This window comes from Pseudorca crassidens, chromosome 10 (assembly GCF_039906515.1).
Source record: "Pseudorca crassidens isolate mPseCra1 chromosome 10, mPseCra1.hap1, whole genome shotgun sequence".
Classification (NCBI taxonomy): domain Eukaryota; kingdom Metazoa; phylum Chordata; class Mammalia; order Artiodactyla; family Delphinidae; genus Pseudorca; species Pseudorca crassidens.
In genome coordinates this window covers 75,689,015-75,704,275 of record NC_090305.1, presented here as the reverse complement: position 1 = coordinate 75,704,275, position 15,261 = coordinate 75,689,015, and the positions used below count along the sequence as shown (strand labels likewise).

The following is a 15,261-nucleotide window of genomic DNA, read 5'->3' as shown; positions in this document are numbered from 1 at the left end:
CACTGGACTACAGGATAGTGTAAACATAACTTTTATATGCACTGGGAAACCAAAAAATTTGTGTGACTTGCTTTATTGAAATATTTACTTTATTGCAGTGATCTGAACCAAATCCACAGTATCTCTGAGGTATGCCCATACTAAATATAATATCTTGCTTTTTAATATGTACCGTATTACTTTGTTTTTCATCTACTGACTTCTTTTGGGTTTCAGGTAATGTTTATTACTTCATTAATCTTGTCTGTTGGCTTTTTAATTTTACCTCAGTGGTCACTCACAGATTGCAATACACATCCTTGATTTATGACAGTTTACCTCATTTGTATTCTACACCATTTCAGACACAATATAAGAATTTTAAATGGTATAATTCCATTATCCACTCATCTCTGCCCATTGTACTGTTGTCACGTATTTTACTTCTACATATGTTATAAACTCCACATTTTTTGCTTTAGGTATTAGTATTTGAAAAAAAAAATTCTTTTATATTTACCCTTTCTAGTGTTTTTTAATTCCTTCCAGCAGATATGTGCTTTAAACTGGGATCTTTTCCCTTCAACTTTAAGAACTTTCTTCAGTATTTATTGTGTACATGTTGAGTCTTGTGGCAACAAATTCTCTCAGTTTTTCTTTTGAAATATCTTTATTTAGACTTCATTATTTGAAGAATATTTTCACTAGGTATAGAAGTCTAGATTGGCAGGAGTCTCCCCCGCCCCATCTTTTTAAAGATGTTTTTCCATTAATTCTTGGCTTTTATTGTTATGCTTAGAAGTCAGGAATTTTTCTTATGTATATTTCCCTGACTCTAATATGTTTTTTCCCCTCTGGCTGTTTGAAATATTTTCTTTCTTTCCTTGCTTGACTATGTGCCTAGTGTTGTTTGCTTTTTACATATCCTACGTGGGATTTGCTGCACTTCTTGAATCTGTGTATTGCTTTCTCCAGAAAATTCTCAGTAATTATGTTTTAAAATATTTCTTCTACCCTATTTTCTCTCCCCTGTCCTTCTGGGGCTCCAGTTACATGAATGTTAGAACATTTTATGTCATCTCACATGTCTCTTATGCTCTGTTTTTGCTTTCTGTTTTTTATTATCTGTACTTTAGTTTGGATAATTTTATTGACCTGTCCTTAAGATTAATGATCCTTTCCTTGGCTTTGTTCATTTCTGCTGATAAGCCTATCCAATGAATTCTTTTCTTTTTTTTGGGGGGGGGGAGTACTGCACCGTGCGGCATGTGGGATCTTAGTTCCCTGGCAATGGATTGAACCCTTGCCCCCTGCAGTGGAAGCACAGAGTCTTAACCATTGGACCACCAGGGAAGTCCCTATACAATGATTTATTTATTTATTTAAATAGATCTGTATTGGAGTATAATTGCTTCACAATACCGTGTTAGTTTCTGTTGCACAACAAAGCGAATCAGCCATATGCATACACATGTCCCCATATCCCCTCCCTCTTGAGCCTCCCTCCCAACCTCTCTATCCCACCCCTCTAGGTTATCTCAAAGCACCAAGCCGATCTCCCTGTGCTATGCTGCTGCTTCCCACCAGCCAACTATTTTACATTCAGTAGTGTATATATGTTGATGCTACTCTCATTTCGCCCCAGCTTCCCCCTCCCACCCCACGTCCTCAAGTACATTCTCTATGTCTACCTCTTCATTCCTACCCTACAACTGGGTTCATCAGTACCTTTTTTTTTTTTAGCGTCCATATATATGCGTTAGCATATGGTATTTGTTTTTTACTTTCTGACTTCACTCTGTATGACAGACTCTAGGTCCATCCACCTCACTACAAATAACTCAATTTCGTTTATTTTTATGGCTGAGTAATATTCCATTGTATATATGTGCCACATCCTCTTTATCCATTCATCTGTCAATGGATATTTAGGTTGGTTCCATGTCCTGGCTATTGTAAAAAGTGCTGCACTGAACATTGTGGTATATTCACTTCAGCACATAATTCTTTTTGAATTATGGTTTTCTCAGGGTATATGCCCAGTAGTGGGATAGCTGGGTCATATGGTAGTTCTATTTTTAGTGTTTTGTGGAACCTCCATACTGTTTTCCATAGTGGTTGTATCAATTTACATTCCCACCAACAGTGCAAGAGGGTTCCCTTTTCCCACACCCTTTCTAGATTTTTTTGACAATGGCCATTCTGACTGGCATGAGGTGATACCTCATTGTAGTTTTGATTTGCATTTCTCTAATAATTAGTGATGTTGAGCATCTTTTCATGTGCCTCTTGGCCATCTGTATGTCTTCCTTGGCAAAATGTCTATTTAGGTCTTCTGCCCAATTTTTACGTGGATTGTTTGTTTTATTGATATTGAGCTCCATGAGCTGTTTGTATATTTTGGACATTAATCCTTTGTCTGTTGTTTCATTTGCAAATATTTTCTCCCAGTCTGAGGGTTGTCTTTTGGTCTTGTTGATGGTTTCCTTTGCTGTGCAAAAGTTTTTAAGTCCATTTGTTTATTTTTGTTTTTATTTCTGTTACTCTAGAAGGTGGGTCAAAAAAGATCTTGCTGTGGTTTATGTCAAAAAGGGTTTTTCCTATGTTTTCCTCTAAGAGTTTTATAGTGTCTGGTCTTACATTTAAGTCTTTAATCCATTTGGAGTTTATTTTTGTGTATGGGGTTAGGCAGTGTTCTAATTTCGTTCTTTTACATGTAGCTGTCCAGTTTTCCCAGCACCACTTATCGAAGAGGCTGTCTTTTCTCCGTTGTATGTTCTTGGCTCCTTTGTCATAAATTAGGTGCCCATATGTGTGTGGGTTTATCTCTGGGCTTTCTATCTTGTACCATTGACCTATATTTCTGTTTTTGTGCCAGTACTATACTGTCTTGATTACGGTAGCTTTGTGGTATAGTTTGAAGTTGGGGAGACTGATTCTTCCAACTCTATTTTTCTTTCTCAAGATTGCTTTGGCTATTCGGGGTCTTTTGTGTTTCCATACGAAATGTAAAATTTTTTGTTCTAATTCTGTGAAGAATGCCATTGGTAGTTTGATAGGGATTGCATTGAATCTGTAGATTGCTTTGGGTAGTATAGTCATTTTCACAATATTGATTCTTCCAATCCAAGAACATGTGTATTTCTCCATCTGATTATGTCATCTTTGATTTCTTTCATCAGTGTTTTATAGTTTTCTGAGTACAGGTCTTTTGCCTCCTTAGGCAGGTTTATTCCTAGGTATTTTATTCTTTCTTTTTGCAATGGTCAATGGGAATGTTTCCTTAATTTCTCTTTCTGATTTTTCGTTGTTGGTGTATAGGAATGCCAGAGATTTCTGTGCATTAATTTCGTATCCTGCAACCTTACCAAATTCATTTATTAGTTGTAGTAGTTTTCTGGTGGCATCTTTAGGTTTATCTATGTGTAGTATCACGTCATCATCAAACAGTGGCAGTCTTACTTCTTCTTTTCTAATTTGTATTCCTTTTGTTTCTTTTTCTTCTCTGATTGCTGTGGGTAGAACTTCCAAAGCTATGTTGAATAAGAGTGGCAAGAGTGGACATCCTTGTCTAGTTCCTGATCTTAGAGGAAATGCTTTCAGTTTTTCACCATTGAGTATGATGCTTGCTGTGGGTTTGTCATATATGGCGTTTATTATGTTGAGGTAGGTTCCCTCTATGCCCATTTGCTGGAGAGTTTTTACCATAAATGGGTGTTGAATTTTGTCAAAAGCTTTTTCTGCGTCTATTGAGATGATCATATGGCTTTATTCCTTAATTTGTTAATGTGGTGTATCACATTGACTGATTTGCATATATTGAAAAATCCTTGCATCCCTGGGATAAATCCCACTTGATCATGGTGTATGATCCTTTTAATGTGATGTTGTATTTTGTTTGCTAGTATTTTGTTGAAGATTTTTGCATCTATGTTCATCAGTGATATTGGTCTATAATTTTCTTTTTTTGTGATATCTTTTTCTGGTTTTGGTATCAGGGTGATGGTGGCTTCGTAGAATGAATTTGGGAGTGTTTCTCCCCCTGCAATTTTTTGGAAGAGTTTGAGAAGGATCAAATATTCTCTAAATATTTGATAGAATTCACCTGTGAAGACATCTGGTCCTGGACTTTTGTTTGTTGTAAGATTTTTAATTATGGTTTCAATTTCATTACTTGTGATTGGTCTGTTTATATTTTCTAATTCTTCCTGGTTCTTGGAAAATTGTAGCTTTCCAAGAGTTTGTCCATTCCTTAGTGGTTGTCCATTTTATTGGCATATAGTTGTTTGTAGTAGTCTTTTATAATCCTTTGTATTTCTGCAGTGTCAATTGTGATTTCTCCTTTTTCATTTCTAATTTTATTGATTTGCGTCCTCTCCCTTTTTTTCTTAATGAGTCTGGCTAAGGGTTTATCAATTTTGTTTATCTTCTCAAAGAACCAGCTTTTAGTTTTATTGATGTTTGCTATTGTTTTCTATGTTTCTATTTCATTTATTTACGCTCTGATCTTTATGATGTCTTTCCTTCTACTGACTTTGGGTTTTCTTTTTTCTTCTTTCTCTTGTTGTTTTAAGTGTAGGGTTAAATTGTTTATTTGAGATTTTTCTTGTTTCTTGAGATGAGATTGAATTGCTGTAAACTTCCCTCTTAGAACTGCTTTTGCTGCATCCCATAGATTTTGGGTCGTCGTGTTTTCGTTGTCATTTGTCTCTAGGTATTTTTTGATTTCCTCTTTGATTTCTTCTGTGATCTCTTGGTTATTTAGTAGCGCAATGTTTAGCCTCCATGTATTTGTGTTTTTTACAGTTTTTTTCCTGTAATTGATTTACAATCTCATAGCATTGTGGTCAGAAAAGATGCTTGATACAATTTCAATTTTTTTTAATTTTCTGAGGCTTGATTTCTGACCTAAGATGTGATCTGTCCTGGAGAATGTTCCGTTTGTACTTGAGAAGAAAGTGTATTCTGCCAATTTTAGGTGGAATGTTCTATAAATATAAATTATATCTATCTGGTCTATTGTGTCATTTAAAGCTTGTGTTACCTTATTTATTTTCTGTTAGGATGATCTGTCCATTGGGGTAAGTGGGGTGTTAAAGTCGCCTACTATTATTGCATTACTGTCAATTTGTCCTTTAATGGTTGTTAGCATTTGCCTTATGTACTGAGGTGCTCCTATGTTGGATACATAAACACTTATAATTGTTGTATCTTCTTCTTGGATAAATCCTTTGATCATTATGTAGTGTCCCTCTTTATCACTTGTAACAGTCTTTATTTTAAATTCTATTTTATCTGATACAAGTATTGCTACTCCAGCTTTCTTTTGATTTCCATTTGCATAGAATATCTTTTTCCATCCCTTCACTTTCAGTGTGTATGTGTCCCTAGGTCTGAAGTGGGTTTCTTGTAGACAGCATATATATGGGTTTGTTTTTGTATCCATTCAGCCAGTCTGTGTCTTTTGTTTGGGGCGTTTAATCCATTTACATTCAAGGTTATTATCAATATGTATGTTCCTATTATCATTTTCTTAATTGTTTTGGGTTTGTTTTTCTGGGTCTTTTTCTTCACTTGTGTTTCCTGCCTAAGGAAGTTTCTTTAGCCTTTGCTGTAAAGCTGGTTTGGTGGTGCTGAATTCTCTTATCTTTTGCTTGTCTGAAAAGCTTTTGACTTCTCCATCGAATCTGAATGAGATCCTTGATGGGTAGAGTAATCTTGGTTATAGGTTTTTCTCTTTCATCACTTTAAGTATATCCTGCCACTCCCTTCTGACCTGCAGAGTTTCCTCTGAAAAATTGGCTGATAACCTTATGTGGATTCCTCTGTATGTTATTTTTTGTTTTTCCCGTGTTGCTTTTAATATTTTTTCTTTGAATTTAATTTTTGTTAGTTTGATTAATATGTGTCTTGGTGTGTTTTCCCTAGGGTTTATCCTGTATAGGATTCTCTATGCTTCCTGGACTTGGGTGACTCTTTCCGTTCCCATGTTAGGGAAGTTTTCAACTATAATCTCTTCAAATATTTTCTTAGACCCTTTCTTTTTCTCTTCTTCTTCTGGGACCCCTATAATTTGAATGTTTGTGTGTTTAGTGTTGTCCCAGAAGTCTCTGAGATTGTCTTCAATTCTTTTCATTCTTTTTTCTTTATTCTGCTCCTCAGCAGTTATTTCTACCATTTCATCTCCCAGGTCACTTATCTGTTCTTCTGCCTCAGTTATTCTGTTAGTGATTCCTTCTACTGTATTTTTCATTTTAGTTATTGTGTTGTTCATCTCTGTTTGTTTGTTCTTCTGTTCTTCTAGATCTAGATCTTTCTCAATCTGTGCCTCCATTCTATTTCCAAGATTCTGGATCGTCTTTACTATCATTACTCTGAATTCTTTTTCAGGTAGATTGCCTCCTATTTCCTCTTCATTTTTTTGGTCTTATAGGTTTTTACCTTGCTCCTTCATCTGTGACATGTATTTTTTGCCTTCTCTCTTTTTTTTTTTTTTTTTTTTTAAATGAGTGGGATTGTGTTCCTGTCTTACTGGCTGCTTGGCCTGAGGCTTCCAGCGCTGGAGTTTGTAGGCTATTGGGTAGAGCTGGGTCTTGGTGCTGAGATGAGGAACTCTGTGAGACCTCACTCTGATGAATATTCCCTGGGGTCTGAGGTTCTCTGTTACTCCAGTGGTTCGGACTTGGAACTCCTACCACAGGAGCTTCCGCCCAGTCCCCAGTTCATGACCCAAGATCCTGCAAGCCATGTGGGGTGGCCAAAAAAAAAAAAAAAGAGAGAACAATAGCAAAGTAAAAAATAAAATTAGACTAGGAAACTTAACAGATATGTTAGAAAGAATATAAAAATGAAAATATAGATGAATCAACAACTGGAAGGTACATCAGTAGCACAATAATAAAAAAGAGGAAGAGGGAAAAGAAAAAAAAAGGTGAGGGGGAAGGCCCTGGCTGTGGAGGGTGGGGCCTAAGCAAGGGCAGGATTTGGGTGGTGGGTTGGGCCTATGCTTAGTACCCACAGGGCTGGAAAAGGCCCTGGGGCTGTGGAGGGTGGGGCTTAGGTTCAAGGAACAGAAGGGGCCCAGGCATGCCCCCCACCCCTGGTCTCAGAGGGCAGGGGACCTCATCTGGGAGCCCAGCAGGCTTCCTGGGCTCGAGTGGGCAGGGAAAACACCCTCCTCTCCTCTCCTGCTCCTCCAGTGTGGAAGGACCCCTCCTACCTGCCTCTCCTGATCTCCCTGACCTCCCTCCTATGCTCCCAGGACCCACACGGGGCTTTGGAGCTCAGCAGGCTCCCCAGCCCGAGTAGGCCAAGCGATCACCCTCCACTCCTGTCCTGCTCTTCCCGGAGAGTCCCTCCCACCTGCCTCTCCTGATCTTCCCTGCCTCAGGGGTGCCAATCCTGTCTGGCCTCCACTTCTCCTCCCCTGTCAGTCCCCCTATGTCCTACTGGTTCACTTTGGGGTTCCTCCCATCTCCTTGGACATTGGAGTCCCCCACCAGCTGAGGGAAGGCGCCCTAGTTGTGGGGAGAAGCTAACTCCACGTCTTCCCACACTGCCATCTTGACTCCAGCTCCCCAATGAATTCTTAATTTCACATATTTTATTGTTTTCAGTTTTAGTGTATCCAATTTGGTTTTATTAAGAGATTCCATATCTTTGCTTAAATTCTTCATTTTTCATCTATTTTTTGTCATATTGTCCATTTTTTAATATATTTATAAAATTTATTTATTTGCCTGTGCCAGGTCTTAGTTGTGGCACACGGGATCTTCATTGCCGTGTGCGGGATCTTTGTTGCAGCATGTGGGCTGCTTTAGTTGTGGCATGCAGGATCTAGTTCCCTGACAGGGATCGAACCCGTGCCCCCTGTATTGGGAGCACAGAGTCTTAACCACTGGACCACCAGGGAAGTCCCAAAAGTTATTTTAATGTTTTGTCTGCTAATTATAACATCTAGGTCAACTATGATTTTGTTTTATTTAATTTTTTTTTTCTACTGATTATCAGCTTTTTTTTTCTCATGACTTGTATTAAAAATTGTGGGGCTTCCCTGGTGGTGCAGTGGTTGAGAGTCCACCTGCTGATGCAGGGGACATGGGTTCGTGCCCCGGTCCGGGAGGATCCCACATGCCACAGAGCGGCTGGGCCCGTGAACCATGGCCACTGAGCCTGCGCGTCTGGAGCCTGTGCTCCGCAACAGGAGAAGCCACAGCAGTGAGAGGCTCGCGTACCGCAAAAAAAAAAGAAAAAAAAATTGTATAGAAAATAATTGTAGAGGCTGAACTGGTATTATTTTCCTACAGAAAAACCATGTTCTTCCTTTTGTCAGATAGCTAGATTGAGCTGTTGATCAGTTCAATCAGGAGTTGACCTAAGCCAGAGTTTTGTTGCAGAATTATTGAGCTTTAGTTTACCTCTGGTTTCAAATGTCTTTATAGTGAAAATTGTCGTATTGTATAATAAGGGCCTTCCTATAGCAGCATTCTAGGATATAAGCATCTGAAGACTAAGAAAATCTCTATGTGCCTTTCTAGCTAAGCCTTTGATTTCTTATGTCACTTCAGACTCAGCAAAAGCATAGGCCATGGGAAAACCAGCTTTGCATTTGAGGCTCCTCCAGTTTTATGAGGTTCACATAAGTCCACATGACCATTAAAGTATCTGTTATTTTCTCCTTACTTCAGCAAAGTCCCTCTGCCTATAGCAGGCTCAATCCAATGCCCACCTATGTCTAAACTTGCTCCCAGAGGCAAAATTAGCTGTTGATCTGTGTTCACCTAGGAAAGGCTCATCCCTTTCTGAAGTTTAATTCCTTTAGACTTATTTGCATCCAAAGTGCTCCTGTATCTTTAAAAGCTTTATAATTTTTGTAACCTCTGTTTATTTCTCTTTACTATAGTGTGAAGGATTGTTTGGCATGTCCTTCTATATCCTAACCAAAAGTGAAATTCTGGAAAAACTATTAAGAGGAGTTGTTTTCATGCAGTGTACACCCAATGCTATGGTGCCATGATCATTGATAACTTATAATGGGGAATACTAATATTTTTTAAGTATTTTAATTTTATTTGTTCCTCCTTTTAATTAAAAAATAAAGTTTCAAGAAATAATTTATAAATATAAGAAGATACAATTTTCTTATTTCTAAATGAAAAGTCTATATTTATAAGACATGAATGACATGATTTATAATACGATTTTGTAGAAATGCATTCCATTTTTCTTTTATTTTAGGAATTTTTGGAATGTGCTCATGAAGCCTGCAAAGTACATAATCTTCAGCCTGTTAAATTTTTTCTTGAAAAAATGATTCAGACATATGAGATGATGATTGTTAGACATGGGTAAGATTATAGATAGTGTGCCAAAGTTAGATGTTGTTTTTTAAGTTAAACTATTAAAACAACTAAAATTTGTGAACTAAAAGACTAAGCAAACTTTGTATGCGAGGTAGGCTAGGGAACAACGCCCCCCGACCCCCATCTCCATTCCAGTAGCTTAAAAAACAAAGGTTTATTTCTCTCTCATGTTACCTATCCAAAAAGGAGTGGTAAGGAGTACTCATTCAGTGATGTAGCACTAATGACCACCACAATTTGCCCTTTTGATCATCAAATATGTTATTTGCTCTACTTCATGCACGTAGAACACACTTTTCCTTTCCCAGGGAGACAACCTAAAAGATCTGATCAATCAATGAACCAGACTGAAAGTATAGGATCTCTAGGTGATGCATGATAGTTTGTGTATCAGATTTGGAAGCTGTTCTTCTTGCTCCAAAGACCTAAAACTACAAAGACAAGTTATCTGCCCTGCATACATCCAGTATTATAATAGTGGGTTTACCAGAGCAGGATTATCAGAGCAAATACTCCCATTTAGAAACTGAAGAATGGGAGACAAAGCCAACACTTGTCAGTAGCAGTTCTGAAACCCAGCTGTGCGTGTGGGAGCCCAGTTCCAGAGATAGATTGTGAAACTACTGGAGTTTAAACTTCAGGACCTCTTATTTGTAGAGGCCCCTCCAGGGAGTCATAATCATTTTATATATAATTTATTGGAAAGGGTGTCATTAAAGTGGCGGTGGACATTTTTGTATTTGTAATTACATATATATTTTTTTCCTTAGAGAGCTTTCCCCACCAATTGTATAAACTGAAATCCCCGTAAAACCTGGATCTATTTCTGCTTGATTTTGCTCCCTGAGAGAGTCTTTCCAGTAACCTCTGCTCTGTGGACTTCGGTTCAACCTTTTGAGAGGTCTTTCTATCTCCATTTTCTTCCCTGGTCACATGTGAGGTGGACAATAGAGAAAATATCCTTGGGAGCTGAGAAACGTTTTCAGCCCACTTACTGCCTATAGAAAGTTGAAGTCTCAAAGGTCATGATTTTTTTAAAGGCAAAATTTTTAAAAAACCCAAACCTTTGTATTATATAAATTTTCAAACATATATAATAATAGAGGGAATTAGTACAGTCAACCCCCGTGCATTCAGCACCTAAGAGTCTTCTTTACATCTTAAACATTCACATGTGTTTTAGCCTAGACTCATGGTTTCTTTGTCAGTAAACTCTCTCAAAAACTATATTTAATAAGTTTTTTTTCTATTTGATTCCAGGTAGTTCCATGTGCCAGTAGCCACAACTATAGTCCTTATTAAGTCATACCTTTCTAAACTTCCTTGTAGTATCCTTGAACATATTAGGCTTATTGATTTGATCCTTGATACTAGGCTGAGTTGATCTTTGTTGTTCAAAGATTTTCTCAGTTTATGTTTTACCAATTGCAGGTGAGAATAAGTTACCTCATTCAATCCCTCAAGTCTCTGAATTTCTCAACTCCCTCTACTTTCATTCCTGCTTGCAAACTGACCATATTTTCTTAAGTTTATTTCTTTTTGTAGTTCCTTGTTAAATACAGCCATCAGCTGCCAATATATACTAATAATATTCTGTTCACTATCCTTTTCCCCTAAAACTACAATTTCATTAGATATATTATCTATCTTCCAGGTTATCTCAGGGATAAATTTACCAAATGTTTGATCATTGCATAATATTAATTGCCAATCCTTTAGCCGCCACCCACAACCTAGCCTCTAAGCCAGTGCCACTTATTTTAGTCTTTTTTATTATGGCAAGAATACCTTTTGCCCTTCTAGTTACCAATTTCTATCAATAAGGATGAGCTAGGTTATTCCATAGAAACAATCAGCACCCAAATCTTAGTGACTTCAAAACAAATATGTATTTCTCATTTGTACTGTTTACATTATAGTTTAACAGGGAGGTTCTGCTCATCATAATCACTCAGGTCCCAGGCTGTTAGAGCAGCCACCATCTCAGCATTGTGGGTCCCAGGTGTGCTAGAGGGAAAGGAGAGCTCTGTAAGGTCCCTCGCTGGCAATTATCTATCCCCTAAGAAGTAACACTCATCATTTGCACTTATTATTCCTTAGTTACCTAGTATTCATTCCCACAAGAGAGTGCGGAATCCTATGCGCCAGGAGAGAGGAGATTCAGAAATATTTGGCAAGGAGCACTATAGCAAGTGAAATCTTGAGGAAAAGTGAATCGTCTCCTCTCCTCTGCTTAGGAAACCCCAAGTCATTAAAAAAATTTTTTTGAGTATGCAGTTACTAAGTTTCCATTTTCATTTGGAAATTTTTTATTCTCTTTTGTAGATAATGGTATTAATGTCGAGAATTTGATTTAGAGATCAGTCAATTAAGAAGTTAAATGTATTTCCCTTATATCTGAGAAAAATTAATATAATTTCAAAAATTATATGTAGTAATTATCATACGGTAAAATTTCATATACCCATATATAGGGAAATAATTTAATTTACCATTATTTTTTAGAATCTTATTGTATAATGACTTCTTTTCCTTAATAGTTTTATGTTAGTAGGAGAGCCTTTTGCTGCTAAAACAAAAGTTCTGCATATGCTGGCTGATACTCTAACTGTTATGAATGAACGTGGCTATGGAGAGGAAGAAAAGGTCATTTATAGGACTGTAAACCCCAAATCCATTACTATGGGCCAACTTTTTGGACAATTTGACCCCGTGTCCCATGAGGTAATCTACAGTATAAACATTCTCCACTCTCATTGACAATGCACATTAAGCCAAGAAATTTGAAGTGTTTTTGTATTATCACTTTATAGTTTTTTAAGGACACTTTCCAACTCTTCCTTTTTTCCTCCTCAGTGGACTGATGGTATTGTGGCTAACACTTTTAGAGAATTTGCCTCATTAGAAACGCCTGACCGGAAATGGGTTGTATTTGATGGTCCCATTGACACTTTGTGGATAGAGAGCATGAACACAGTATTGGATGATAATAAAAAGGTAACTCATCATGATTAAAAACAAAACAGATGCACAATATGAATATACTTAACACTACTGAACTGTAAAGTTAAAAATGGTTAATATGGTAAATTTATTTATTTTTTTTTACCACAAGTAAAAAAAGCAAAGCAGATGCAGATAGGCTTAAACAATGTTATGTGTTCAACAACTAATCATCTCAGACTATATATATTTAAAATAAGGGATGCAGCAAATTGAATAAGTTTATAAATTATCTTTTCAATGAAAACTATGCTGTAGTAAATTCTTTGCTTAATTTTTTAATTAGAATGCAAGTATATTAAAATTACTGTATTAGCAGGAAGGCATAGTAATGTAATGGGTGGCAATAAGTTAAGTGACTACAGTGTTAAGGTTTCTTATAGAACTTTAATATTTTAGAAGAAAATAAAAAGCCCTCATTCTTTTTTGAAAACATCAGTTGCTTCAGTGCTTATATGTGGTACATTACCTTAAACCTATGAGATATACAAAAAAAGAGAAAATGGAAGTCTTCTAGTATTTATTTTAATTGAGAGAGAACAGTATAAAATGTGCACTAACTTTAAGTTTAGAGTCTAAGATTTTTTTACATATGTGTACACTCACATAACCATCACCTAAATAAAAGTGCATAAAATTTATTGTGCCCTACAAAGTTCACTCATGTCCCTACCCAATCAGTGTATCCTCCCCAAGGGGCAATCACTATTCTGACTTCTACTGTGATAAACTAGTTTTGCCAGTTCTTGAACTTCATATAAATAGAATCATACTCTTTAGTGTTTTCTTTCATTTGGTCAATATAGTGCTCTGTGATATTTATATTGTAGATCCATTTTATTTGTTTATTATTCTTTTTGTGTCTGTATTAGTATTCTGTGTTAGTATATCAATTTATTTTTTTGCTTTTATGAAATAATTATAATACTAAATAAGCAAACTAATTTAATTAGCATTCAAACATATACTCCAGTACTTTATCATAGGTGGTTAGTCATTTGTTCATATTCTTTTTTTCATTCATTCAGTCAGTCATATTGATTGAACTAAAGGGGAAAGTAAACAGAGGAGAAATAGTGATGATTCAGAAGAGAGGGGTTAATCAGTCCAGTCAAGTCTAAGGATTCAGAGCCAAATGGAAGGATTGTTTCATATTGGATGAGAGGAGAGCAGGAAAGGTGAATGTATGGCTTTCATAGTGGAAATTTGAAGGCAAATCCTTTTGATGGTTTATTTTTTCTTTGTGCAGTGGCAGGCCCTGGTTCTTTGTATACTCAAGGAGAAAGGGGAAGATTTAAATTAGCCATCATGGAAAATGGGAAAGACAGCTGCCTGGGAAAACATAGAAGCATATCTGAGTGTTGTAGAGAACCTGATGGAGTTAAAGACCATGAGTTATAAACTATAGTGCCAAGGTCTGCCTTTGTGAGATTTTCTCTACCAATTTAAGCACCTTGGATGTGGGTGTAGATAATGTTGCCAGACTGGAAATACAGAAAGACTTTAAAGATATTGGCATGAGAACGATAGAAGTGCTCGACCATAGAACAGAAGCTACCTAAAGAAAGAAGTAAAAACAACAGGGATATGAAAATCTCTATGAAAATGAAGAGCAAATATAGTAGGAGTCAATGAGTGAGAGAGCTGGATGGAACAGAGACTTGAATGCTCAGAACTGTGTAGTGTTCCAAGAGAGAAGGTCCCAGGTAGATAAGGTGGATGGCTGGAGTGGAGTAGGGGAGAAGTAAGTGAAGACAAGGTAGTTAAATACCGGAGGCGGGGGGTGGGGGTACTGTAATGAGATGTTTCCCCTTATGAACATTGGATCAGGCCAGAGTTATAGTAGAGAGAAAGAGACTGAGCCAGATGCCAAAGGCTTTAGCCAAGCACGGGTTGTCAAAGGAGCAAGGGCTGTAATAGAGGATGGAATAGAAGTAGTTGGGAAATAGCGTGGGGGAGCGAGGAAAATGTTGACTCTCCCTCCCAAATTTGTAGCAAGAAGGAGAATGTTTGCTGAAACAGCCTGGTAGAAACTTAAAAGTATTCTAGACAAGCATTGTCCAATAGAACTTTCTGTAGTGATGGACATATCTGCACTGTCCAATAAGGTAGCTACTAGTCACATGTAGCTATTGAGCATTTAAAATGTGGCTAAGTGCAATAGAAGAACTGAATTTTAAATTTTATCCAATTAAAATGAAATATAAATAGCCACGTATGATTACTGACTGTCTTATTGGACAATCCAGCACTAGACCGTTCATTCATTTTACAGATAAGAAACAGATCCAGAAATGTTAAATGCTGCATTGTTGACGAACTAGATAGGGGCAAAATTGGGATTAGAGTAATGAATCAGAGATGAAGCACTGAAAAATAAATGTAGAGGAAGAATTTTAAAGACTTAATAATGCAATTAATTTGGGGTATCAACAGTTTATAATTATTACCAACATTAAAAGTTAATGATAATTCCAAGGGTGGAAGCCAAGGAGATTGAGAGGATACAATGGCTTTAATAATAATGGACAAGATAGGAATTTGGCAGGAAGGACACAGTTGATAAATTCAGTTTTTCACATATTTGATTAAAGAGGAATGTTTTAGATTAAGAGAGACCAAGAAGACATGGCAAGCCCAATGCATAGTCCTTGATTGAATTTTGGTTTGAATCAATCAGTTGAAAAGACATTTCTTGTACAACTGAGATTATTTGAGTATTGGCTGAGTATTAGATGATATTAAGGAATTATTGGTCATTTTGTTAGGTGTGATAATGTTCTTGTGGTTATATAGAAAAGTCCTTATTTTTAAAGATGAATATTGACATATTTGGATGTGAAATGCCATGGTTTGTAATGATCTTTAAAATACTTTTAAAAAAGACTAAGTAAATATGGCAAAATGTTAACATAGG

At 36.7% G+C, this 15,261-nt stretch overlaps 1 protein-coding gene across 1 annotated transcript in view; it reads left to right on the top strand.

Annotated features, from left to right (window-relative positions):
• DNAH12 (dynein axonemal heavy chain 12) overlaps window positions 1-15,261 on the top strand; it is a 228,900-nt gene that overhangs the window by 118,031 nt on the left and 95,608 nt on the right. Inside the window, exons 31-33 of the mRNA XM_067754844.1 lie at window positions 9,217-9,326; window positions 11,882-12,065; window positions 12,198-12,338. Of these exons, the coding sequence (XP_067610945.1) occupies window positions 9,217-9,326; window positions 11,882-12,065; window positions 12,198-12,338 (435 nt within the window). The remainder of the gene's footprint in view (window positions 1-9,216; window positions 9,327-11,881; window positions 12,066-12,197; window positions 12,339-15,261) is intronic.